Consider the following 27,801-nt stretch of genomic DNA (forward strand, 5'->3'; position numbering starts at 1 on the left):
TGCTCGAGTGAAACCACCAGGGGGCGCCCCGAGAACTCTGGTTTAAATAGGGAGCGGGAGGCGCCGGGCAGCCAGTTCCCCAGGTGGCTCCTCACTCAGCCCAGCAAGCAGCAACCTGCCCTAGTGGGACAACCCTTTGGATTACAAAAGAAGCAAGCAAGCAGGCAAGAGAGAGACAGAGAGAGACACAGAGAGACAGACAGCCAAGCCATTAGCTTCTGGATCTTCAGCAGAGGCTTTGCTGCTCTCGAAAGACCTCGAAGACCTCCGTAGCCTCCTTCTTTCCCGCTTAGGTGTCCCGGGGCAGTGGTCGGGGCAGAGATGGCCAGCGGGGGTTTGCAGATGCTGGGCTTCATCCTGGCCTTCATCGGCTGGATCGGCATCGTGGTGAGCACGGCCATGCCTCAGTGGAAGATCTCCTCCTACGCCGGCGACAACATCGTGACCGCCCAGGCCATCTACGAGGGCCTCTGGATGTCCTGCGTCACCCAGAGCACCGGGCAGATGCAGTGCAAGGTCTACGACTCGCTGCTCAAGTTGGCAGGTAAGCCGCGCCCCGGACGGGTTCGCGTGGCCCGAATCGCCTGGCGTCTCGGGATGGAAGAGGAGGTGAGGAACGCCAGACCCACTCTGAGGGACCCCCTGGCACCCCGGACTCAGCAGCTGAATGGCAGGGTGGTGTGGATGGCTGGAGAGCACCGTGTTTTAGGTCCCTGATGGCTGGGAGTTCGATTCCCCCCTTGACAGGGGCTGGACTGGATGGTCTACAGGATCCCTTCCAGCTCTGCCGTTCTCAGAGGGTTAGCTGGCCAGAGACCTCAGGGGTTGAGGTCTCTGCCTGCGGCACCAGAGGTTGGGAGTTCGATTCCCCTCTTGGGCCTCCTTGACAGGATCTGGACTGGATGATCCAGAGGGTCCCTTCCGGGTCTGCCGTTCTAGGATGATGATGATGATGATTGCATTAGGAACAACCCTGTAAGGTAGACCCTGTCACTCCCATTTTACCAATGAGATGTTACAGCAAGCAGAGGGTGTGACCTGGTCAAGCTTTTTGAGGGAGTCCAGACAGGATGGGGGGGTCTGGTTGTCCTTCCTGGCTCCTGCTCCATTCCTGGTGAGTTTCTCACCAAGATGCAGAAGGAGGTGTTCTTCAGATTCAGAAAGAACATCCTTCTTGCTGTTCCAGTTCAGGATCCTACCTCGGTCTTTATTCATGCCTTTCTGGGCGGGGTCATTAATTAGGGTGATACCTGTTCTGTGTCCTTGGTTTTGGCAGGGCGAGCCTCTGAGGTGCCCCGGGCTCCTTACGCTTTCTCATGACGGCGAGTCCTTGACGAAGGTCCACCTTAGCTACTCCGGAGCCCTTTCGAGCAGAATCTGAGATGTTCTCATCTAGGACAGAGAAGGCCACGCAGTATTTCAAAAATGCTGTTAAAAGCACAGGGGCTGAGTAGGAGTCAAGATGGCAACCCCGCTCTTTTGCTCCCTCTGTGCCTTTGTGTGTGTGTGTGTGTGTGTGTGTGTGTGTGTGTGTGCGTGTGTGCGTGTGTGTGTGTGTGTGTGTGTGTGAGAGAGAGAGAGAGAGAGAGAGAGAGAGAGAGAGAGAGAGAGGAGGGGGGAGAGAGATATGCCGATTTCACTTCTCACAAACTCACCACCTTGACCCATTTAAGTTCTCTATAGGACTGAGCCAAACCCGAGAACATTGGCGATCCCAAGAATGTTAAATTTGTGAGACTATTGGCGCACAGAGATGTGGGTGGATTTTACTAAGCACTTTTCCTATGTATGCCTCTTTTTTCCAAGTTTTTTCCCCCTTCTTCTTATTCACTCTAACATGTTTGTGGCCATTTTTGAAACATACCTGTTTGCTTCAGGTGTTTTTTTCCTTTGAAGACCTAACCCTCAGAGTCTCCTCCTGCCGAAAGAAAGGCTCATGCACTGACTTCTGTTAATATTATCTCACTGACGGCAACGGCAGATACGTTTGCCAAGAGTTCGGTTGGGGGGTGGACTTTCTTTTCCAGCCCTGGCGTAAATCTGCTTCTTTGTTGGGAGAGGTTCCTTCAGAACTGTAATGAAACCAGTCCTGTCTGCCTTTGGTGGATTGAATGCTACGCTTTTAAGCACCGGAGTCTCTCATAAGCAGACGCGATGGGGCATTTTAGTGCCCAGGACCTTTTGAAAGGCAGCATGCTGGGGCATATCATCAGAGCAGACCCAGCATGTCACTGTGGACATGTTTTCCCGAAAATAAGACAAAGTCTCATATTAATTTTTGCTCCAAAAAAAAGGGCTTATTTTCAGGGGATGTTTTATTTTTTTCATGTACCACCATCAACACTGATTCAAAGACAGTCCTGTCCTTCTGATTCCTGCACAAACGTGGAGGGCGGGGATTCACTGAGCAGGGGCTTATTTTTGGGGTAGAGCTTATATTACGAACATCCTGAAGAATCCTACTAGGGCTTATTTTCAGGTTAGGTCTTATTTTCGGGAAAACAGGGCCGTCACCAGATGCTTGGTACAATTAAGGGACATCAAAAGGACCAAAACAGGAAAACATTGAAGAACAGCAGCAACTGAATCAACAGGCAGCTTGTGAACAGTACATATTGAAAGGAGAACTGAATCTAGAAGGCAGAAAAGAGTAAATAGAATAATTTAAAATCTTGATATGGCAATAGGTACAGAATGGATGAAAGTATGTTATTGTCTCCCCTCTTCCTCATCAATCCCAATTCCCTTTTCCCTTTTGTTATCCCTTATAAAAAATAAAAATACAAAAAAAAAAGAAAAAAAAAAACAGCAGCAACTCACAAAACATTTGATTTTGCATTTTTTAAAAAAATTCCAGTTAGTCTCATTTATTAAATGCATAGCCTATCTTTCCTCAACAGTGGGTCAAAGGGAATGTATGTGGTGAAACCGATATATTAGTGTGTTTCGGATATTCGTATTTTTCTGTCAGCTTTGAAGAGGCAATGATATATCCACAGAGAGACACCAGAGATTTGTTTATTTAATACCAGTATTTAAACAGCTGGATGACTCAGGGGTTTAGATCTCTGGCTTGCGGAGCCAGACGCTGGGAGTTCAAATCCCCCCTTGGGCCTCCTTGGCAGAGGCTGGACTGGAGGATCCCACAGGGTCCCTTCCAGCTTTGCTGTTCTAAGATGATGAGGATGATTCGCTGCTTGTATACCATCCAGTACGTTCACAGTGGCGTTCGCTCCTTCGTTAGCATTGCAACCTTGCGAGGAAAATCAGGCTGAGAGGCACTGACCCTGGCTTGCAGTCACACAGTATATTTCCCGGCTCCACGAGGACTTGAATTTGGATCTTCCGAGTCACAGCTCCCCTGCCTTGGGACGTTTTAATTAAGAAAAGTGGGGTTAAAAGATTTAAAATAAAACAGACAAATAAATAAATAAATACACTGGCCTTGGGCTTTTCGTACCTTTTGGGTGCTGAAAGTGGAAAATGATCCTTGGCTTCTTTTGGGGCACACCCCAGAACAGGGACACACACACACCAACACCGCTCTGAGAAACAGGAGCCCAGTTTTTGCAAGCGCCCGTGATGCACGCACAGGTGGCTTTGAAATCAGCCGAAGGCATGGGAGTTCCTTCTGGACCGGCCCCGCCAAGGCACGCTTTGCCAGCATATAGAAGAGAGGGTTTTAGTCACTGTGGGAGTGGAACAGGCGCACACACACACACACAAAGCCCACTGAGACAAGGGACCGTCATCTCCGCCGTGTGCCACGCTCAGCTTCGGGAACCCGGCACCATCTTTCTTGATAGTGTTTTCATGCTGTTCCTAGCGAGAACGAAGGGGGTCAGCTGGCTTTCTTGTTTACTTCACGGAGGGAACAGGAGAGGTTCCCAGCAGACCCACCCACACACCCCTCTCATCGCGACTAGAGCGTTTGGATATCTAGGCCTATGGCCCTATTGGGAGGCCGGAGGGGGTCGGGTTGATGCTCTGTGACAAACTTGCCATCCGCCTCTCCCTGAATTCCTCTTCGCTCGCAGGAAAGAGTTGCCACTCATGGAACCGCTGGGATGTACAGAAGATGTTCGAAATGGGAAGCCTAGGTTGCAGCTGTCACAGAAATGGCACGATGGCTGTCAGAGCTTGGAAAAATTACTTTTGTGGGCTGCAACTCTCAGAACCATCCTACTCCCAGCATCCTGGGAACTGTAGTCCAAAAATGTGGCTTTTCCAAGCTGCGCCTCTTACTTCTCTGAGGTTGCGAGTCCTCACTGCGTGTCCGAGGGACAGGGGTGAAACAGGGCCCAGAGGTGGCTCCAGGGGCAGGACCACACGTGTAGCCAAGTCACCCGGCTTGAAATGTGGAACAGCCGCTCCGAAGTGCCGGTCCGAACCTTAAGGTGCGTCTCAGTCTTCCAGTCTAGCTTTCATAAGCCGTGTGGATTGCAGGCTGTGTGCCTCTGGGAGCGATGGGTTTCATGGCGGAAATGGTTTCATTTCCGTCTCCTTCAATGCTTAATCTTTTTTTTTTTTTAATGAAGAGGCGCAGAGCTTCAGCTGATTGAGAAGTTGTGTCTTTGAACTGGGTAACCCGCACCTTGGCCCCGATGCCTCTTGAAGGCCAGGTTAAGGATGGTTCTTCGGCATTGATGGAAAAGCACTCTTCTCTTGCTCAGGGGCCCTCTTTCACACACCTCAGCTGCTCACTCTCAGCTTCCAGGACTGAGTTTTGGCACCACATAAAAGATTTAGCGCCCCGGCTCTAATTAAGCCCTTCTCCCGGTGGAAAAACAGCTCAGCCGTTCCAAAGGCGTCAGAAAAGTGTATCTGTTCCAGCCCTCTCGTCTGTAGCTGGTGCTTTAATCTGATTAAAGAGCTTGTTTCGCTCAGCGAAGCTCTTTCAGTTTCCTGCTGGGCTCGGCCTGAACCGGTATTTCGATGGCAAAGAGCTGGCAAATGCGCTGTGACAGGAGGGCGAGGAAGACGTCAGCTGCGGGTGCCGGCAACTGTTGTTGTAAAAACAGAAGAAGGCAAACTCCATCTTAGACATAATTAGAAAATAAAACTGACAACGTGATAGCTAGGGATTGAAGACCCCCGGTTGGTTTTGCTTTTTACCGTATTTCCATTTGTCCAGTTTTTAGAAATATTGAGCTGGGGGCGGGGGGGGGGGAACAGTCCAAAGTCCCAACCGTGCATAATATTATCCTTGCTCTCATCGAAGGTGTAACCACACTTAGAATTCTGTATTATATCATTCTGGTTAGGTCCTTGCACCTGGAAAAGGTCGGTGAGAGATCTGGAAAAGATGCAGGAAGGGCAACCAATGTGGAGGGCTGTTTTGCTTATTTTTAAAAAGGAAGCGGAGAAAAATACAGGGTGTGCCATAGGTTGTGGGTGGTGTGGCAAAAGGAAATGGGGAGAAAAGTTATTCTTCTCTTATCATTTAGGATCCGTAAGATAGGGTCACTCTGTGAAGCCGAATGGTGGGAGATTCAAGAACAAAAAACAGGACATGCTTGCTTACGCAACAGATCACGAAACTGAAAAATTGATTAGTGTGAAAGGTAGCTATGTCTGGCCCCTTGGACTGCTTTTGGAGAGTTTGGACCCGTTAGTAGGGAGCGAATGCGTTCGTTTCAACGGGACTGTGCACCGGGACAGGGCAGATGTCTTAGACTCCAAATTTCATCATCCCTGGACAGTGGCGAGGATGGCTGGGGCTTAGGAGGGTATACACACCGTATCACCTGGAGAGGAGCAGGTTGCCTTCCTCCGCTACATGGAAGCAGAGGCGTACTTTTCTTTATTTATTTATGGCCCCTCTTGGTGGTGCCTCCTGTGCCCTGAAGCTTTGTGCCCGGAAGCCCTGGGAAACGGAGCCAGTGGCACGCCCAGGCCCTTTCCCTTCTTCTGCAGCAATGAAGAACCCACTCCTTGACAGGAGCATTGCCTCTTGGCGTCGGAAGGGATCATCCTCATGACATTTCTCCCTGGGTCTGTCAGGAAAGAGATTGTTTGCAAGTATTATTAGCAAGGCGCCGGTTTCATTGCCTTGGTAAGTCACCCGGTCTGAGTCTGGGTGTTGCCAACCGCCAGCGCTTTGAGACTCGTTCCTAGGAAGAACCTGTCCCCCCCCCGCCGCTGTAGTCACACCCAGCTGAGGCACCCCCCACACACACACATACACACACACCCTGGCTGGTCCTGTTTGTGAGGGGAAGTCTGGATCCGGGTGCAGACAAGAGACCTCTCCCTATTTTCACCTTCCGGGCAATCGTAGGGAGGTCTCGCTGAACGTTTTGTACACCGAGGTGTCCCCTTCTTCTTTGTTATGAGAAGAGGGGGCTTATTTTGAACTGCAACTTCCCGAATCTCCAGCCATTCAGCTAAGGAATTCCAGAAACTGTCACCCTGGAAAGTCCGTTACCTGTTTCCAAACGTGCTCTGGAAACTGCATCACGAAGCAGCCATAGTTTACATGGGTGTCGAACAATGCCCAGGACATTGCACGGGGTCGGGCATATGATTCCCACCAGACCCGAGAATACCACCACTGAATCGCTCCATGTTGTGGGGAAGACTGAGCAAGCTGTAACCTTCAAAATAGCCCCCTAACTCTTCATCATCCTTCCCCAGGTACTTTATTTATTTATTTATTTATTTATTTATTTATTTATTTATTTATTTATTTATTTATTTGTTATTTGTTTGTTTGTTTGTTTGTTTGTTTGTTTATACATACATACATACATACATACATACATACATACATACATACATACATACATACATACATACATACATACATACATACATCCCACCCATCTAGTTGTTGACTACTCTGGGTGGCTTACAACAAGTAGAATAAAAGAGTTAAAATTTCAGAACAGTTTACAGCAATAAACAATCATTCAAGATGGAAGGAAAAAAGAAAAGATAGATCAACTGGTGCTCGGAGGGAAGGCCTTCCTAAACAGCCAAGTTTGGATAAATTAGACACCAGCAATGGATAAATTCAGTTTGAACTGGAAATTCAGGGAACAAAACCCATTTACTTCCTTGGGTTATCCATCCCACGGTGAACTGCTGCCGTCACATGCAAAAGCTGGGCTGACTTCCAAAGCATCCAATGTTCGGTCCAATTAGCGCATTGGGTTATAAAGAGAAGGCAAAAAAACACAAACCCACCCGTGTATTTAAATTATAGCCATATAGTAATTGTATTTTTTATGATTATATATATTTTATATTGATGTATTTTATGTTGTAAGCCGCCCCGAGTAGACATGGTCTAGAGGGGCGGGGTATAAATTTAATAAATAAGTAAATAAATAAGTAAATAAATAAATAAATAAATAAATAAATAAATGGGGCATCACCCCCTCTCTGTGTGGGTAGGACCAGAGTCGACAGAGCCCTTGCAGCTGTCGTTGGCTGGCGGCTGCCATCTTGGATCCCCAGAATGCTCTGAAATCCCAGCACCCATGTTTCTGCAAATCTGTCAGCTCAGGAACTTGGGCAGTATAAGGATGACTTGATGTCATGAACTAATAGGCAAGTCAGCCAGTCTCAAAATGTGAATCCCCTCCTTGCCACCAGACACGTGAAGGTTCTCCTTCCATCTGCAGGCGTCTTCCCTTCACTATCCTTCTGACCCCCTTTAAGGCTCTCAAAAAGCAGATCTCCCCACATGGCATGACCGGATTCCATCAGAGCAGACCCTGTTGCCGTACCTACGGCTCTCGGCTACCACCTCTGAGAGCCCACGCTGGGGCCTTTTGGGGCCAGTAGCATAATTTTCCCTGCAGCACATGGATGGCTCTCTCACATCCTTCCTCAACCCCGAAAGGAAACAAATGAAGGAACGAACATGTAAATTCCTGGAGAGGAGGTCCTGAAATTATTCAAAAGTGGGATCCCAGCTTTATCGTCGGGAGTCTTTTGAGACAGGGAAGGGTTCTTTCCCTTGGAAGGGCAAGGCAAGAGGCTTTTTCACTAGCCCTTCTGGCAGGAATGCTGGGTCCCCGTCCGCCTCCACTCATATCGCAAACCGAACCTCGGAAGACATTAGCGGCGCTCATGATTATTGACTTCTCTGTAGAGCTTTTTGTTTGCAAAGCTTTGGACTGTTTCGTGTGCCCCTCTATGAGCCATGCTGTTCTCGTTATGACATCCCATAAAGTGGCTTCTGATTTGTGGCAACCACGGCCCTCTAAAGGTCCTCTAATTAAATGGTGCTGCTCAGATCTTGCTTTAGATTCTGTTCTTGAGTCAACCCATCTTGCACTGAGTCTTCACGGTTTCCTGTTGCTTTCAGATTTTCCCCGTATTACTGTCTTTTCCAGCAAGCTTAGGCTTCTTGCGATCTGCTCAAAGTACGACAGCCTCGGTTTGGTCAGTTTTTGATAAATGGGAGACCCATTCAAGAACTCCTATTTGAGAGATGTGGAATTAAAGTGTGATGGATCGCCTGAACGGTGCAGCTGAGACTGGAAGAAGAACTTCTGGATAGCTCAGGGATTTTGGGAGAAGTTGGGGCTTCGATTCCCCCACGGAGCCTCCTTGACAGGGGCTGGACTATAGGGTCCCTTCCAGCTCTAAGATTATTATTTTAATAATCCTGACCATAGTTTAGCACATTTTAAAAGTGTCATAACTGTGCCAGTGGGAATCAAAAACATGGTAGACCTGGGACCTGAACATGCAGAAACAGAGAGAAGGCTGGCGATACAGTACTCTGGCCAACCCCAGGCCTGTCTGTGATTGTGTGTAGATGCCAGCCGAGCGGTTAGGAAAGGGGGAATAGCCAGGGATGACAGAGGCAGGTGTATTTGGCGGCATATATCTGATGCTCCCTGTTGGCACAAGCAGCTGAAATGACAGATAGTGGCAAAGGACTCATGGATTAAGCAAGACCAGGTGGTCCAAAGGGGTTTAAGGAAACACGGACTCCATTCCTATGCATTTCACAGGAAATGCATCACATAAACCAGTGGTTCTTAACGTGGGCAATAATGCCCCCCAGGGGGCGATTTCATTTTTCAGGGGGGCAGTAGAACGAAAAGGGGCGGTGTGGAGGCGCTGGAGCAGAAGGGGGCGGTAGGGGGGCGCTGGAGCAAGCCAAACCTGTGAAGATGGCTGCAGCCTTTTTACAATGTGCATGAATATATATTTTCCTCCAATCTTAATTTAGTTTCAGAGTTTTTGTCTTGAAATTTTTAATTCCTGCATTGCGGTTTGTTTTTATGCCCTTTTTATACTGTATTTCTTTTTGTGTCTTAAAATTCACTTGCAACTAAATTATTAAATGTTACTTTTTGGGGGCATTTCATTTTCTTGGAATTGAATTTTGTTTTCAGGGGTCATTGGATTGAAGTGTCTTAAATAAATAAATAAATAAATAAATAAATAAATAAATAAATAAATAAATAAATAAATAAATAAATAAATAAATAAATAAATAAATATCATCACCATGGGGAGGGGGGCAATGATAACTTCCTCAATGGCTCAAGGGGGCGTTTCTTTCAAAAAGGTTAAGAACCACTGACATAAACCACCCTATCAGGTTCGATCCGACTAATCAAGCAACCACTGGATTGGTGTGGAATTTGCTATTTCCTTGAGTCCTGCGTGATGAGAATGGGAGAAATGACCATAATGTGATAGAAGAGTTCTCATGGAGCAGGCTGGACCGCCCTACACAGACTCTGAGAAGCTGTTCCCCCCCCCCCCCATCCTCTCCCCATGTTATGACGCAGGACTTGCCGGGAGAGGATTTTGCTCCAGTAGAACTGTGCCAAGGGTAGACTGACTTGAGCTTTGATATGGAGCAAAGACCTTTAGAAGGTGCAAAAACTGGCTGCTGAAAGAGACAGACCTGTCTCGTGCGCCCTTTCCACCTCCTGGAGCAGAAGGAAGCACAGAACCGGCAGCTGCGGCCAGTGGTGTCCTCTGGAGCGACCTGGCCTCCATGTGCTCAGACCAAGGTGTTCCACGCCGTTACTCTGTCCACTCCCCTGCATCGGTCAATCTGACACAGTCCAAGCTTATTCAACAGAGCGGTGAAGCCCTGAGGACCAGCATTCCCAGTTAAGGCTCTGTGGTTAACCAGAGGCCAGCTGGGAGGACCGGATGAGTGTGCAGCAAATGTGGTTTGTGTCTGGGTCTCTCCAAGCAGTCCCATGACTGCCGCAGAGCAAACCCACATGCCAGCCCACATGGGCTCTTCTGCTCCCTTTGCCAAGCGGCTGAACGCCAGGCCAAGGGTGTTATTTTACACGTGGGTCTTCCCATCGGTGGCTTTTGGCTTCCCCAGGAGAACGAAGCCTCCTCTCTTGCATGGTTCATCTTGTGCTACTGCTTTCCAAGAACCCAGGTTCCCAAAACAACAGGGAGGAGAGGGAGAGAAGGAACCCATAGAACCCCAAAAACTGAAGGCCGGGCGGTTGCTGTAGCACCAAGGAAGCAAAGCTGAGAAAAACCACCTTGGATTGGGTGGCTCACCTGCTGGGGGGCCTGGAAGAAGCCTGCTGAAACCTGCTGAGAGACCCCCAGGGAGCAAGACCTCAGCCAAGACTTTGCACGACCTCAACAGATCTCCTTCCGGTTGCACTCTGGCTGGAGAAAGGCTTGGGCAGTTGCCGAATGTCCACCTCCTCCAGGATCCTGGCGCACGGCAGGGTGGCAATGGCGCATGGATTCCCAAGGCCACCACCTTCCCTTGATGGCGAAGGAGGTCCTCTGAACTACAATTCCCAGGCGCTGAGAGCTGTAGTCCAAGGAAGCAATGTTTCCTCTGCAAGAGGTGCGCCAGATCCGTCACAAGCTCTGACCCACTCTTTGGAGCGGGATGAGGGCAGAAGCCTCCGGCTTGGAACCCGGGAAGCCTCCTCCTCTTCTGCCTCTCCTCCTTTCTGATGAGTCCCTCCACTATTGATGAACGAACCTGGAGAGACGTGGTGGTCCCGTGAGGTGGGGAAGGTCACTTTCGCCCATCTCTTCTGTGCAGGAGACGTCTGTCTCTTGGGGGGGGTCCCACCTGGGCTGTCCTTAGCTCAGGAAGCCTGGAGCCCATGGGCAGCTCGGGCCCGGTTAGTCTCTCTCGTACCTGTGCCTCCTGGTGCCGTGAGTCCCTCAGACCCTCCCTGCAAGGAGCCATTGCCCCCCCCCAGAGAGCCGCCTCCCTCCTCCCTCATCCGCCTGCTTTAGGACTTTGTTCGCAGGGAGAGCGCCATGCAAGCCTTTGCTTGCCTTCCTGGAAAACACCTCCTTTCGGAATGTCGGGTCTTTTTCTGGTTCAGCAACCAGACCCGGGGCCTGTTCTTCTCCCTTCCGAGAACATCGCATGTACGTACGCTCCCCTCTCCGGGGGCGTCCTCCTGCCCAAAGCCTCTGCCTGCGATGGAATGCAGGGCAGGGGCTTGGCCGTTGGCGCGCCTCTTTTCTGGCCCACGGGCCCGCGGCTAAACAGCCCTGCCTGCCAAACGGGTAGCCAGGGGCTCGGCTGGGCTGGGCTTGGCTGAGCGTGGCTGGCCGCCATCCATCCCTCGGGGAGACTGAGTTCCTCCCTCTCCTCCTCCTCCTCTTGATCTTTTTTGGAAAGAAAATAAAAACAGAGAACCTCTGGCTGTGTTCTGAGAGCTTCTAAGCAGCCAGTTAGAAAAGATGGAAAAACACCGGGGACTCATGGCTTTTTTGGAGGGAGCTCCATTCCCCAAGCTGGCTCCCAAGAGAACGTCCAGCCTGGGTGGCCTTGGCCAAAAGCGGCACCGTGGTCCCAGGGCAGCCCCCGGAAGAGCAGGAACGGGAAAGGCGCTTCGGAGGACTCTCTGGCTAGAAAATCCTGAAAAAGGGTCGCCATCGGTCAGAATAGATTTGATGTGGGGTGAGTGTGTGCGCGCACGCATGCACACACGCACACACACACAAACCGAGGGCAAGGTACCCAGTGTGGTGTAGTGGCATGAGAGACTAGGACTCAAGGGAGGCCTGGGTTCGAATGCCTGCTCAGCCGTGGAAACTCGCTGGGGGGCGTGGAACCGGTGAAGCCACTCCTTCTCTATCTAAAGGAAAGCCCTCGGAGGGTCGGTCTACGTGGGATCGTTCTTGACGACACATCAGAGTAGCCATGAGCGCATGCCGAAACTTAGTTTGAGAACATTCTTATGTTTTCCTCATTCCGGGATGGTCAAGAACAGATCCTGCCCCTCCTCTGTAGGAGACAGCCTTTCAAATATTTGAAAAGTGCTTTCCTATCACCCCTCAGCCTTCTTTTCTCCAGGCTAAACAAGCCCAATTCTTTCAACCTTTCCTCAGAAGGCTTGGCTTCCAGCCCCCTGATCATCATCCTTGTCGCCTTCCTCTGAACATGTTCCTGTTGGTCAGCATCCTTCTTGAAGTGTATGCCCATCACATTCCCAGAGTTGGAAAGGCCTTTGCTGAAGGAGTTACTGTAACTGGGGGGGAAATGCCCACAAAATCTCTGTGCATCCATGGCCCAGAATTCAGATGGCTCGGTCTTATTCAGTCGAACCAACAAGAAAGCCAGCAACGGGAGCAGGTAAAACCTTTAAACCCTTGGTACTGTATTTGGTAGAATACCAAATACCTCATGTCTGCTAGAAAGGATTTTTCCTTTCCCCATTGTTTTTGTTGTTCTTTAGTCATCAAGTCCTATCCAACTCTTCGTGACCCCATGGACCAGAGCACGCCCGGCCCTCCTGTCTTCCACTGCCTCCTGGAGTTGGGTCAAATTCATGTTGGTAGCTTCCATGACACTGCCCAACCATCTCCTCCTCTGTCGTCCCCTTTTCCTCCTGCCTTCACACTTTCCCAACATCAGGGTCTTTTCCTGGGAGTCTTCTCTTCTCATGAGATGGCCAAAGTCTTTGAGCCTCATCTTCAGGATCTGTCCTTCCAGGGAGCACTCAGGGTTGACTTCCTTCCCCTTAACTCCCATCAATTTTTTCTGCTCTCTGGGACACACCACCTCCGTTCTCCTCCCACAGGCTCTTTTTACTCCATCAGGACTCCTCTAACTCCTTTCCTTAGGATTGGTCACTCCCAGGGCTAAACAAGGGAGCTCATAGGGTTACACCAACCCTTGGCTAGGAACTTGCCCATCCTGGCTATGAGAAAATGGGAGCCTTTAGTCCTCTAACCAGGGATTCCTCATCTTTGCTTCAGAGAAGGCTACAAACTGGAATTTGGGGTTTATGGACACCAAGTTGTGTTATCCTTTAGCTCACTGGTTCTTAACCTTGGGTTACTCAGGAGTTTTGGACTGCAACTCCCAGAAGCCTTCACCACCAACTGTGCTGGCTGGGGTTTCTGGGAGTTGCAGTTCAAAAACATCCAAGTAACAAAGGTTAAGAACCACTGCTTTAGCTGACACTAGAGCGGTGTTACATGCTGTCAGACATCTCCCCACTGATGGCAAGACAAATAGGGTTTTAAAGAAACCCATTTGCAAGGAAGGCCATTTTATAATGGGGTCAAATCATCCCTTCTCAGAAAGCCGAGGCGTCTTCTTTCCCGAAAAGGCTGGTTTCTCATGCTGACACCTGGCCACTCACTTTAATAAGGTCGAGGAAGAAATGATTAAACCAGGGGGAGAACACAGACAGTGCAAGATGACCCAGAGCGCCCCAGAAAACACTTTGCAAACAACACCCCCCCCCCCGTTGGTGGTCACAATGACCGCCAGGTTGGGAAACATTGTTCTACTCTAGGCCGGGTCTCTGATGTCTTAACTGCATATTGAAATAATCAGATGGAACTTCCACATCCAGAAGAATGTACCTTTTTTTCTAGGTCCAAACTGGGAGGAAATGACTCTCTTAATACATGTCCTTTTGATGAGCCGCTGGGACTTGTATGGTTTGCTAGCCTGCTGTGTGAATTCTTTACTCCCATATCATAAGCTGTTTTGTCCCATCTGGGTTGTGCTCCGGGGATATTTTTGGTTTTCTTGGCATTAGCCAAGCCTTTATGTCCTTGCCTGGGGAAACACTCAAGTTGCTAATGCAGGGTGGGTCTTGTGTGCGTGTTTTTATTTTTACTGTTTATAAAAGCTGCACCCTCTCTGCACAGCGCTCACTTCCAAAACAGCCCCACGTCCAAAATCTTTTATAACTTTCAGCTGCCCCTTGTGCAGGAATTTCCCCCTCCCCACCTTGCAATTCAAGGGAGATGGAGGGAGGTTGGGGGGGGGGGAGAAAGCAGGAGTGGCTGGCCTGTAACAACAACAAAAAAATGTAAGAATAAATAAATATTTTGTGGGAGATATTCATTCTCAGAGGAGGAGATGGGAGGCAGGGTCTTCCTTGAATCTTCCAGACTCAGTCCTTTCCATGAGACATTTGAGGTGGGATTTGGAGTATGTTTTACCCAAACTTTATTGCAGTCCTTTGGACAGAAGAAGATCTAGCTTTTTAAAGATAAGGCTGAATTAAAAGCTTCAGAGTCCCTAAGCTAGGGAGGACAAAAGTCAAGACCAACTCCTTCCCATTGGCTGTGCTGGTTGTGGCTGATAGGAGTTGTAGTCAATCAGTCTCTAGAGGGCTATTGTTTGCTTACTGTGCCCTAAGCCATGCCAGGCATTACTCTGGAAAAAGTATATAATTCTAACTTCCTTGGAGGCAGAGGTAGGATTCAGAGGCTCCTGAAGATCTGGGGCCCTAAACACTAGCTTACAAGTTTGTTTATTTATTACATTTATATGCCACCTCCGCTGATGCATAACACTATTTTGGGCAGTTAACAACATACATCATAATAAAACATCCAGCATAGAAATGATGATCAACTCGTGAGTCAAGCAAGAACAAATACCACTCATAATAGAAGAGGCGGATTCTCTAAATTTGAGGTTTAATTCAAGTCTCACTGGGGAGAGGACAGAATCAAGCAGGCCAATCCAGCAAACAGGAAAAGCAAAGCCTCTTGCTAGGTGTTCTTTCCAGAATTCCCATGACAAAGCAATATAAGACAGAATAACACCGGTTGTTGCTTAAATGCCATCAAGTCATTTCCAAATTATGGAGATCCTAGAAATGTTTTAGAAGTACGTGAGCTGTTCAAAGAGTAGTTCATTGTTGATACAGAGAGAGAGAGTTTCTGTGGGTCCAAGAAGGGATTTGAACTCCGGTCTTCTGAGACCTAGTTCGACACGCTCTCCATTATACGACACTTGATTACTTAGTTTGCACATGGATCAAGCATTTCCGATCTTCCTTTCTGTTCCAAAGGTGGGGTTTGGTGACTTGGGGAATATCTGTCCAGCCTTGGGGGGACCGTGCACATGTCTGGAGTCTCCTTCTTCTGAGTCTTTTTAACACTTTGGCCTTGGTTCACCTGTTTTTAAACCAGAAAACCCTCTTAAGGAGCGTGTGTTTGGAGTGAACCTGTAACATGCACAGAGCAATGGCTTCCTGCTTCATCCAGGGGACTGGTCCAGACAGCATCGCCGTACGATGTGGATGTTGTAGCCCACGGCATCGTCTGAGCTCCTGGTGAAACGCAAGATTCAGTTCCCCACTTCTCCCCATTCAGTCTGATCACTCCTTTGCTGGTGCTCCCCACACGGTTTATTGCCTGCAAAAATTTCCTTGACCTCTAAGATTGAGGCTATACAGCTATAGTCTCCTCCGATCCCATGGGTACAAAACCCCTCTGTCTGTCTTTGGCCACTGATTCTAGTTCTCCCACCTCTTAGGCCTGCCATTTTTCTGGCTACCCTCATGACCCACACCGAGGAGAGCTGAGACCTGGATACCCCCTAACAGCTTGCCAACCCTCTGGTTCCACTGGAGACCTTGAAGGTGCTTTCTGGTCTCAAATGGAAAGACTTTGCATTCTCCAGTAGGGAACTGGCCCTACCTTTGCCCCTCCGAACAGCCTGGCTATTTCCGAACAGGGAGCCCACCGCCCTTGCTGTTGAGACCGGATAATCCTTCCATTCCATCCTCGGCCAACGTCCAGCAACGATGTGGGCAGCGTTCTTTTGTTTTGTTTTGCACATCTGGCTGGGAAAGAGGCACTCCGGAGACCTGCTCTCGTCCCAGCCACGCTACTGATGAACAACATGTGTCATTTGGGGGGGGGGGGGCGATGCAAAAAGTTTTCTTCCTGGACAACTGGGTTGCTGGTGAACCTTTTCTGGTGGCTCAGCCCAGAGATGGGGGCGTTTACCAGAGGTCCCATCTCTGGTCCAATTCCCACTCCGCCCGATGAACTGAGCATGTCCTGAATCATAGGTTTGGCTTCCAGTCTACTTTTTAAAAATTCTTTGCCTGCTTTTCCCCTAACCACTCATTTCCTGTGTAGGCCTTCCTCGGGTTGACTGAAAAGTGGCTCCTCTGGTTTGTTCTGCATTTTCTTTGCATGTTTTGTTCTGCTTTATGGGGAAGCATCAAAGGTACTTTCAGAGATAAGAAACTGGCTTGCACCAGGCAGCCTTGCGGAGGAGGGAAGGAGGCTGTGAATAACTCTGGAAGCTTCAGGGCTTGGTGATGACTTAATTCCACCCTGCGCTAGAGTATATGTCAGAAATGGTTGGCTGCCTGTTGGCGTGACCATGTGCTCTTCTTCCTCACAGAGGCCAGTCCTCTGATTGAAGAATTCTGCAACTCAAGCCTGGTTGAAAGGCATGCGCCACCAGTTCAGTCTTCCCAACCATGGATGAGATGCATTTCTCTCTAAATTGGAGAAATGATCTCTAAATTTGCACCTATACATAAACATGCACATGGCATTAACATATGCAAATGTCATGCAAATTGCCACTCTTTCCTCATTGTCATTCGGGGTTTCATGTTTCATAATTTTGGACAATGAGTAAGTAAATGTTCAGTCTGCTCTGAGTCACTATGCAGAGGGGAAGATCATTTCCTGCCTTAACAACAGAAAAGGAAAAGGAGCCATGTTCCTGGACCAAAAAAAAGTCCAGATGGGGCAGGGAACAGGTTCCGATGGGTTCATGATCTCCTGTGTTTCATCGGATCTCTGGAAAACAGCCTGCACCCCACGGTGCCACAAGCTGTCCAGAAGGCAAGCTGTTTCTCTGTCTGATCACACCCACAGTCTGAAAAGAGCAAGGGGAAATGTTGTCTCCCTTTTACCAACAGAACTGAGAAGCCTTTCTTTCCTCTTTTCTTTTTCTGTCTAGAATCTAGAGTTGCCCAACACTGAGTCGGCCCACCATCTGGGGAAGATTTTTTTGGAAAGTACAGGAAACAACAGAGATAATACTGTTGTACAGTTAAAGATTGTGATTGAATTAGCGGCTCAATGGCGAGTCAACGCTTGTATCAGTCCCATGGATTCAATGGGTCAACTCCAGTTGGATTGGCCAACTAAATCTAGGCTATCAATAAATTACAAGTAGTACTTATAAGTCACATGGGACGTGGTGGCGCTGTGGGCTAAACCGCAGAAGCCTGTGCTGCAGGGTCAGAAGACCAGCAGTTGTAAGTCCAAATCCACGCGACGGAATGAGCACCCGTCGCCTGTCCCAGCTCCCGCCAACCTAGCGGTTCGAAAGCATGCAAATGCAAGTAGATAAATAGGGACCATCTCGGTGGGAAGGTAAACAGTGTTCCGTGTCTAAAATCACACTGGCCATGTGACCACAGATTGTCTTCGGACAAACGCTGGCTCTATGGCTTGAAGAGCAGGATGAGTGCCGCCCCCTAGACTCGGACACGACTGGACAAAAATTGTCAAGGGGAACTTTTACCTTTACCTTACTTATAAGTCACAATCGATGCTCAATCTTTCTATGCCTTTCTTTGGGCCAACAGAATGCCTGGATTTCAACGGTCCAATTGGGACACCTTTTAAAGATGTCAGCAGGAGAAAACTTGCATATTTTTACCACAAAGAATCTTCATTTTCTTTGATTCATCGAACAATAAGTTTTCTCCCCGAAAAAGGTTATCTTACAAAGTGTTTTTGAAAAATTATCCGGGAGGGGAACAGGTTAGGAGGTCCTAAAGATGGGGAGGGGGCGATTCTCTTGATTCCGTTCACACCCCATCCTTCTGGATCAAAGCCCAGGGTTGCATTGATCCTCTTCACAGGCAATAAGGAAGCCCCTCTGGGTCTCCAGAGTCACTCCTCCAGGCCTCTGGATCGTGGGTTATGTCTTCGGATGTTCGCAGCTTAAAGCCAACACCCTGAGCAAAAAAAAAAATTGCACCAAACAAAACTTTTTATGAGATGAATCAGACCTTGTGCTCCAAACAAGCCCAGGCAGCCCTTATGAGATACAAAACTCAAGAGAGTAGAAAAGATCTTTCCTTCTGGAAAAAAAAGGGTGTGAGGCTTCAAGGAATCAGAAAAATCAGGGATCCTAGTTTGCCTTTCTTTTGTTTTAAACTGCACGAGGGAGACTCCATCCTTAGGCCACCCAATCTTAAGCTTGTTTGCTCAGAAGACAGAGGGTCTTAAGACTTCCAGCTCAAGGCGGCCAACTGCTGTTACTCAGAGCAGAAGCGATGGCTTTGAGCAAAGAAGGGATGATGATGGTATCATCCGTCTCTGGGAACCCGTGGCCTTGCTTCCCAGGTTGATTCAGCAATCTCTGGAGTTCCCCAACCTGAGCATTTGATTCAGATCACCTTGGATCAAGCGGTGCCCTAATTATGCAGGAAGGGAGGTGTACTGTAACCGATACTCAGCTCCAGACTATCTTGCAAAACGTGGAGCTATGAAAACAGATCTTATATAAGCAGGTGATATATTTATGGAGATCTATCTATCCCATCCCTAACCCTTAGTTTCTTGGACTTGGTGACAACGTGGTCTTGACACATTAACAAGAAGATCCAGCACGTGCCTCCACTCAGTAGGACGTCCCACTGATTTCAAAGAGGCTTAGTGCCCAGAGAAGGAAGTGTAGGAATCCAGGTGCTGTGATTTGACCTCAGAAGAGCTGGAGAGCCCAAAGAGGCAAAAATCCGGCTTAGCAATTAGCAGCTGATCTTCCTGAGGAGGAAAATAATGTTTGTAAAAAGCAAAGCACTCTCTGGGCAGTTTACAAGTTAATGATGCAGGCTACACATTGTCCCCCTCCCAACGAGCTGGGTTTTCATTTTACCGACCTTGGAAGGATGAGTCAACCTGGAGCTGGCTACCTGGGATTGAACACCGAGTTTTCTGCAGCTCCTGACATAATAAATCAGTGTGTTTTTGTTTGGAGATAAAACAGAGGACCTCATTTGCATGTTGATGGTGGAGGTACAGCAGCTTTGAAGGAATGAGTCTTGGAAAGGATAATGTTTTATCGCCTCATTGCAACAGTCATCTCTTGTACACAATATGGTCTTTTTATTTCTCAGGAGAAATATTCGGCACTGATGCCAGCAAATGTCTGAAAGGCTATCTCTCCTCATAGGAGCAAGCCCAATATTTGAAGAAAGCACTGTGACTATTATAATAATAGAACTACAGAGCTGGAAGGGACCCTACAGATCATCGAATCCAACCCCTGTCAAGGAGGCCCGGGGAGGGGGGGGATCGAACTTTCTAGGAGTTGTCTCTCCTAGAAAAGAATAATCAGTTAAATCCAGCTGGTAGCTCGGACGGATCAGGCTGGCCAGTGTTCAGGGACCCCATTATAAAGCCATCATCCCCCCTTCTTTTTTCAGGCAACCTGCAGGCGACCCGTGCCTTGATGGTGGCCAGCATCCTCTTGGGCCTTATTGCGACCGGTGTTGCCATGATCGGGATGAAGTGCATGAAATGCATGGAGGATGATGAGGTCAAGAAGATGCGGATGGCAGTCCTTGGAGGCATCATCTTCCTCGTCTCAGGTGAGCAGTCTTTCTGGTGGAACTAAGATCTGTCGCTAGCAAGCACCTAGAATGTTTCGCTTCTGCTAGGAGACCCCGGTGGGGGGGGATCGCCCGGGATGGATGGAGGGGCCGGTCTAACCAGCTGGCTCACTTCCACCTCCAGCTAGCCAACCCTTGCCTCCCCTGTCGGTTTGCTAAAGTTACATTCTTTGGGTGACCATTCCAGGAAAATTGAGACCTTCCGAAGAAAAAAGGACCCAATGGTAAAAATATTTCAAATACAGTGGGGTCTTGACTTGAGAACTTAATCCGTATTGGAAGGCGGTTCTCAAGTCAAAAAGTCTGTAGGTCAAGTCTCCATTGACCTACAGTGCATTGAAATCCGATTAATCCCGTAACAGGCCGTTTTTGTTCCATTTTGGGTTTTTTCTGGTCTGTAAGTCAAATCTCAGTCTGCAAGTCAAACCTAAATTTTGCGGCCAGAGAAGTCTGTAACTCAAAAAGTCTGTAAGTCAAGCCGTCTGTAAGTCAAGGGTCCACTGTAAAATAAAATGAATCTATTTTATGAAAATCTGCCATGGGAAAGATAGGCGTGAGCTCTTTCAGGAGCTGGCCCAGGCTAAGGTTAGTTATGGACAGCAGATGAAGGGGCAGGAGGGTAGCGTATAAAATCAGATGGACCCAGTGCTGGGTGAGTTCCAACTCCAGGAAGCCTTCAGAGGAGATGAGTCAAATTTTAAACAAGTCATGGGATCCTATCACCTGTATTAACAACCACAGATACTGATTTTTCAAATCTGGGATACTTATGGTTTCTTTCTTTTCTTTTCTTCCTTTTCTGGGGGAGTTTTTCGTGGGTGTCTGTTGGGCTCCTGCATGGCCCCAGAAGCAGGAAATGGGCTCAATCTTGATTTGGGGGTAAAAGAAAAGGAGAAAAAGATGCCACCCCCCTACTCAGAGCTCCCTGCCCAAAAAACCTGGAAGAATCTCTGCCGGCCACAGCTCTGTTTCTGTAATGAGAACATGGCTGGCCAGCACATTTGTTTTCTGGGTGATGTGCGGGAGAGGCGCACTGCCTCGGCTTTTCTTCCCAGAGAATCCATGGCTCCCCTCGGGAGCGGTTGTTCCTTACCTGAGAGCCACCTTCATTCATAAATGAAGCACGCTCAGGAAGGAGGGTGTTGGTTCTACCTCTACACCCCTGCCATCTCGAGTTCCTTTGCCCCTCTGGATGGAAGGAGGAGGGTTTGGAGAGAAGCTTTTCCTGGACCCATGGAGGCTCTCCACATGGGTTGGAAGAACCATGGAAAAAGAAGGTTGTAGGTCACATGAAAGATTCATGGAATCGTTGAATCATGGAGCTGGAAGGGGGCCTCTAAAGGCCATCGAGTCCAACCCCCTACTCAAGGCAGGAACCCAAATCCATGCAGATCTGATTAAGGGTTGTACCATTTTCTCTTGAAGGCCTCCAGCGTTGGAGCGCTCACCCCGTCTGGAGACTGTCCACAGGGACACTCGACTCCAAAAGGACACCATTCATTCATTCATTCATTCATTCATTCATTCATTCATTCATTCATTCATTCATATACCGCCCTTCTGACCCATGGTCCCTCTGGGCAGTTCACAGCAATAACAGTGGCACAAAAGAAATGTGACAACATAATCAGTGCAATAAAATTAAACTAAGTGATCATAACGTGTAAAAAGACATTAAAAAGGGTGGCAGTGAGCAGTGAGAGGCTGATCGCTCTCAGCAGCTCTTCTGTTGGCACATTTTGAAGAATCTATTGGAATAAAAATGTTTTAAGAGATTCCTTCTCAGAAGCCATGTATCACAAGGTGATGGAAATGACAATGGTAGGAGCAGGGTGGGTGGTGGTGTTTTTGCATTCTCTTGTGGTTTTCCCCACACATGTCAGTATTATTATTATTATTATTATTATTATTATTATTATTATTATTATTATTATTATTATTATTATTATTATTATTATTATTATTATTATTATTAGTAGTAGTAGTAGTAGTAGTAGTAGTAGTAGTAGTAGTAGTAGTAGTAGTATTAGTATTAGTATTATTATTATTAGTATTAGTATTAGTATTATTATTATTATTAGTAGTAGTAGTAGTAGTAGTAGTAGTAGTAGTATTGTTTTTGTTGTTTTTGTTGTTGTTGTTGTTGTTATTATTATTATTATTAGTAGTAGTAGTAGTAGTATTGTTGTTGTTGTTGTTGTTGTTGTTGTTGTTTTGTTGTTGTTGTTGTTGTTATTGTAGTAGTAGTAGTAGTAGTAGTAGTAGTAGTAGTTTTATTTATATGCCGCATTCCTCTCAACAAGGGACCCAAAGTGAATTAAAATTCACATCATTTAAAAACACGAAAAGTTAAATATTAAAAGATATATTAAGCAATATATGATTTAAAATACAATTAAAAGATTAAACATGAATGTATGAAAAAGATTAAAATTACCTGCTAAAATCGGGTTCAGGGATTCAGTTATAATTGTTAAAAACCTGCCTGAAGAGATGGGTCTTTAGCTTTTTTTGGAAGGATAACAGGGCAGGGGCCCTCCTGATCTCCCGAGGGAGAACGTTCCATCTCCTGGGAGCGGCCACCTAGAAGGCCTTTCTGTCCCGTGTCCCCATCAGCTGGGCTTGGGCTGGCAATGGGGCCGAGAGGAGGGCCTCCTCTGCTGATCTCAATTGCTGAGAAGGCCCATATAGGGAGAAACGGTCCTTCAAGTAGCCTGGACCCAAGCTGTAGAGAGCTTTAAAGACCAGCACATTGAATTGGGCCCGGAAATGGACCGGTAGCCAGTGCAGTTCTTGTAATAGGCACCTTATAGGCTCCCTTATAGCTGGCCCCAGTCAGCAGTCTGGCTGCAGAGTTTTGCACCAGCTGAAGTTTCCAAGGCAGCCCCACATGCAGTCATCCAAACGGGGTGGAACTAAGGCATGCGTCACTGTAGCCAGATCTGACATCTCAAGGAACGGGCGCAGCTGGTGCACCAGCTTTAGCTGTGCAAGTGCACTCCTGGCCACTGCCGAGACTTGGGCATCCAAGCTTAGGGATGAATCCAGGAGTGCACCCAAGCGGCGGACCTGAGTTTTCAGGGGGAGTGTCACCCCATCCAGCACAGGTAGTATCCCTCTTCCCTCTGACTGCCTTCCGACCGACCAGGAGTACCTCTGTTTTGTCTGGATTAAGTTTCAGCTTGTTTGCCCTCATCCAGCCCATTACTGAGGCCGAGCACTGGTGTAGAGTCAAGACAACGTCTCTGGAATTAGGTGGAAAGAAGAGATAGATTTAGGTGTCACCCACATACACCAAACCCCAAAACTCGGGATAACCTCTCCAAGTGGTTTCATGTAGATGTTAAAAAGCATGGGTGACAAAGCAGGAAGGCCACAGGCCAAGGGCCAGGGCGTTGAGCAGGAGTCACCCAGCACCACCTTCTGAGTCCTCCCCTCCAGGAAGGACTCGAGCCCCTGTAAAACAGAGCCTCCGAGTCCCATCCCAGAGATACCATGGTCGATGGTATCAAAATCCACTGAGAGGTCCAGCAGAGCCAACAGGGACACACTCCCCCCTGTCCAGTTCCCGGCGTTGGTCATCCACCAAGGCAACCAAAGCTGTCTCTGTCCTATAGCCAGGCCTGAAACCAGATTGAAATGGGTCTAGAGCAGTGGCCTCCAGATGTTCTTGGATTTCAACTCGCAGAAATCCTGGTCAGCAGAGGTGGTGGTGAAGGCTTCTGGGAATTGTAGTCCAAGAACATCTAGAGGCCCAAGGTTGGGGGCCACTGGTCTAGCGAATACGCTTCCTCCAGGAATCCCTGGAGCTGAGAAACCACCCCACGCTCAAGTAGCTTGCCTAAAAAATGGGATGTTTGAGACTGGCCGATAGTTACCCATGGAGGGCTTCCTCAGTAGTGCCTCCTTTAAGCAAGCAGGGATCTTACTCTGCTGCAAGGAGGTATTTACCACTCCCCGTACCCAATCGGCCGTTCCTCCTCTGGCTGCTTTTATGAGCTTGGAAGGGCAAGGGTCCAGCAGGACACACATGGGGTGGCCTTCACCTCTCCAAGAATCCTGTCCACATCATCAGGCCACACCAAAAGAAAAAAGCACTTACTTCAGTAGAAAGTGAAATAGCGCTAGTCTTGTGTCGGTGATGGTCGTCTGCTGTCTAATACAAACTCCAGGTCCCCACCGGACTCTTTGTGGTTGTGCACCCACGTCTCCCCTGTTTGCCCCTCTTTCTAAGTCTTCTCCGAAGTGACTCACCACCTCTGCCTTTGTCTCCTGACTTACAGGGTTTGCTGCCTTGGTGGGCACCTCGTGGTATGGGCACCGCGTGGCTCAGGACTTCTTCAACCCGTACACACCAGTCAACACCAGGTAAATGAGGCCTTTGACTAAAACTAGTGGATCAGTGTGTGTGTGTGTGTGTGTGTGTGTGTGTGTGGGTGGGTGGGTGTGTGGGTGGGTGTGTGGGTGGGTGTGGGTTTGTGTAAAGATTTGGTCTCCTATGTACCTCTAGAATCTGTAGGACAAAAAGCTGACCCCCTGAAGGCACACATAAGACATACACCAGAGATTTATCTGGTCATGCGAAGAAGGTAATATTTAACAACAAAAAGATAGCCATGCATTTAAGAGCATTTGCAATTAAACACACACAAACACAAATCAATGAAAAATGCAGGTTTTTCTGTAGAGTTACTATAAGTCGATTCCAACAGAACAGATCATAAGCTAAGATACCTTCACCACTGCTGACATTGAAAAGATTTTATTTAATGGGTCTTAAGTACGTAATAATTACTGCATTGGCCTTTTGTTCATAACGCCCAAAGGACGCCACAGAACAATTGGTTGTCCAAAATCAGTCGGCCTGTTTTGATGCATAAACCTTTGTCTTTACATCCTGAGACTCCCTCACTCCTTCCATATTTTCAGGGTTTTCCTTCCTTCCTTCCTTCCTTCCTTCCTTCCTTCCTTCCTTCCTTCCTTCCTTCCTTCCTTCCTTCCTTCCTTCCTTCCTTCCTTCCTTCCTTCCTTCCTTCCTTCCTTTTCTTTTCTTTTCTTTTCTTTTTTCTTTTTTAGCATCAGGACTAGAGGTCTACTGACTTGACAAGGGAGACAAGCAGGAAATATAAACAGAATTAATAGAATCATAGAATAAGAAAGTTACAAGGGGGCCTATAAGGCCATCAAGTCCACCCCCCTGCTCAAGGCAGGAATCCAGATCAAAGGAGATCTGCCAGGTGGTTGTCTAAAATTTCTCTCGAAGGCCTCTAGCATCGGAGCGCTCGCTCACCCCCTCTGAGGTCACAGGTTCCACTGTCGTACTGCTCTAACAGTTAGGAAGTTTTTTCTGCTATTCAACCGAAATCTGGCTTCCTGTAACTTGAGCCCATGGTGGCATCTCCTGCACTCTGGGAGGATGGAGAACAGTTCCTGTCCCTCTCTTGAGCCTTTCAAGTTTTTCAAAAAGTATTTGCCTTGTTGCCCTCCCCTGAACTTGCTCCTATTTGTCAGCATCCTTCTTGAAGTGCAGTGTCCAGAACTGGACACAAGACTCAAGGTGAGGACTAACCAGTGCTGAATAGAGGGGGACCAGCACCTCGCGGGATTGGGAGAGAATACTTCATGATGATGCTGGTGTTATTGAGGGGTTGTTCCTTGCTGCCGTTCATGGGGAACTGTTGTTGACTTCCTCTCCCCGCACACAGGTTTGAATTTGGACAAGCTCTCTTCATCGGCTGGGCGGCCGCTTCCCTCGTCCTGCTGGGTGGAGCCTTCCTCTGCTGCTCTTGTCCCCGGAAGGAAACGTCCTACCCCTCGTCTCGGCCGTACCCCAAGAGTACCCCCTCCGCCGGGAAGGATTACGTATAATACCCGGCCGGCCATGGAGAACACCACCTTGGCACTGAGAGATGCTAAAGAACATTGCCTTACCACTGTCTTTCCGAGAGCCAAGCGCACCGCTGTTGTGGCAGGTGTATGGCCCTCTCTTCTGTAAAAGTAAACGTATATAGGCATATGGAATATATACATGCACGGTTTCTATTCCTGGACGGGCACCTTGTCCGTTGCCCTTCCAATGGATGGGAAAACCCAGCCCCCCCCTCCCAAATGTAAATGTTCACAACCAAATGGAGCAGAAGAGCTGACCTGGTAGGGAAGGTGTGTTTCTCTTCTTGGGGAGCAGAAGAGAGGTGGCCGCCCTCCGTGGGCTGGTGCTTTCTCTGTCTCTTCTCCTACTGTGTTTGGGCAGTCAAGCCGGCTCCAGCACCTGCTCCCACGCTCCCTGCCCCTCGGTCCCGTCGGAGAGATCTCTGGATCAAGGCAACAGAAGGAAACCAAGGGAGCCCGGGAGGGGCCAGATGTTCCAAAATCCTGAAGAAAAATCTGGGCGACCCATCCCTTTTGAATGTGTGAATCGCACCGGACTTTCTGCTTGTCCTCCTCCTCTTCACAGGCAAATCAGTCACTAAGCATTCGATGCTGTCAGACCTGTTCTGACGATGTACAACGACTTCTCCCAGGGTTTCCTGTTCAGACGTGGTTTCGCAGTTGCTCATTCTGGTGGTGCTCTGGAAGCAAAGGGCAGCTTGCCCAAGGCCGCACGCATGTGCCGAGGCCCTGAACCCCATCTTGCCCCACCGGCTGTGAGTGATTTTGACTGCCTCCCCCCCAATCCCAGGAGGCACAGACTCCAGATCTCCTGGCTCCACAGCCAGGGACTCCAACCCACTGAGCTAGACCAGCCGACAAGCAGCGCACAGGCCACCCAGTGTCTGGGATTAGCCATGAGAGCAGGAGGGGCTCTGACTAGCTATGGGCTGAGGTTTGCCACACACACACACTGGCCACCAAAGAGTGGAATAATCCCACATGGCCCAGTGTGCCGTCATCTTCCTGATTTCCAAAATCGGAATAGTAGCACAGAGGGCGACGTGGATTATTCTACCCACTGGGGTCAGGAGGCATGGCAGATCTCACCAGGACAGTGGAATCAATCATCTCTGCTAGGAATGAGAATCATTAAGGGATCAAGAGCAACAACGTGGCTGAATCGCCAGATCAATGCCTACTATCTGTCATCTGAGACCAGTGCAACACCACACCATAACTGATGGCCAGGCTGGCCCTGAGGGTTGCTAGGGGAAAAAAAGAGAGAAAGAATTAGGGTGTGTGTGTGTGTGTGGGGAGAGAGTCAAATTTTATTTCAGCTGTGCTCTGTGTTCAAATTCCACCTCCACTCACCTCTGTGGCACGCTCTGGAGGGCTTTGAGGAAAATGGGTCGTCTCAACCAGAGGCTGGAAAAGGCACAGTTTTGGACTGCAGATCCCAGAATCCACCTAGTCATGATGGCCAGATGGTCTTAGTAGTTCCCCCCCCCCGCCAACCTGTCAGTGTGAATGGGGTAAAATTAGGATAGTCAAATAAGGCGAAGACCCCGAGGTTGCCTCCACTTAAGGGGACACGCTACGAAATGTGAACTCTACAGCGTGCAGGAAAAAAAGAACATGATCCATGTTGCCCATAAAGAACCCAAAGTAGGAAAATGTGGAAGTTTGACAGTCGCGGCAGATGTTTGTGCCAAGTCTGCTTCTCAAAACGGAATCCCAAAATTTGTGCTTGTGCCCTGCATTTTGGAACTTAATCTCTGCACCATCCACACCCCAGAGAGGGCCAACCTGACGAAGAGGATTGTCGGTGGTAAGCGAGGAGTGTGTGTGTCTATGTGTGTGTGCGTGTTTCAGTGGTCTAATAAAGGTATCACCTACCCAGTGCACGGGCAGTTCTAGAGAAACGTACACTCCAACGTGGATCAGTATATATAATCATGTTTATTAACGCAGTCATCAAGGGCTTTGGATATACCTATAATTCTGGGGTTGGGGGAGGGGCATGACTTTTCTATGTGGACATTGTATAAACTGTGGACTGTTTTCAATAAATGTAACTTTTTTTTAAAGAAAA

At 48.4% G+C, this 27,801-nt stretch overlaps 1 protein-coding gene across 1 annotated transcript; it reads left to right on the top strand.

Annotated features, from left to right (window-relative positions):
* Window positions 1-79: 79 nt before the first annotated feature.
* CLDN1 (claudin 1) lies at window positions 80-27,801 on the top strand. The gene is made up of 4 exons (XM_020806571.3): window positions 80-544; window positions 19,653-19,817; window positions 24,122-24,206; window positions 25,544-27,801. The coding sequence occupies exons 1-4, from the start codon at window positions 322-324 to the stop codon at window positions 25,704-25,706; spliced, it is 636 nt and encodes a 211-aa protein (XP_020662230.2). The 5' UTR covers window positions 80-321; the 3' UTR covers window positions 25,707-27,801.

This window comes from Pogona vitticeps, chromosome 3, assembly GCF_051106095.1.
Source record: "Pogona vitticeps strain Pit_001003342236 chromosome 3, PviZW2.1, whole genome shotgun sequence".
Classification (NCBI taxonomy): domain Eukaryota; kingdom Metazoa; phylum Chordata; class Lepidosauria; order Squamata; family Agamidae; genus Pogona; species Pogona vitticeps.

Excerpts from the sequence above, each read along its gene's own strand:
- CLDN1 (XM_020806571.3), top strand. The coding sequence starts at position 322 with ATGGCCAGCGGGGGTTTGCAGATGCTGGGCTTCATCCTGGCCTTCATC. Across the intron at positions 545-19,652 it reads CTCGCTGCTCAAGTTGGCAG|GCAACCTGCAGGCGACCCGT; the intron begins GTAAGCCGCGCC and ends TTCTTTTTTCAG. Across the intron at positions 24,207-25,543 it reads TACACACCAGTCAACACCAG|GTTTGAATTTGGACAAGCTC; the intron begins GTAAATGAGGCC and ends CCCCGCACACAG.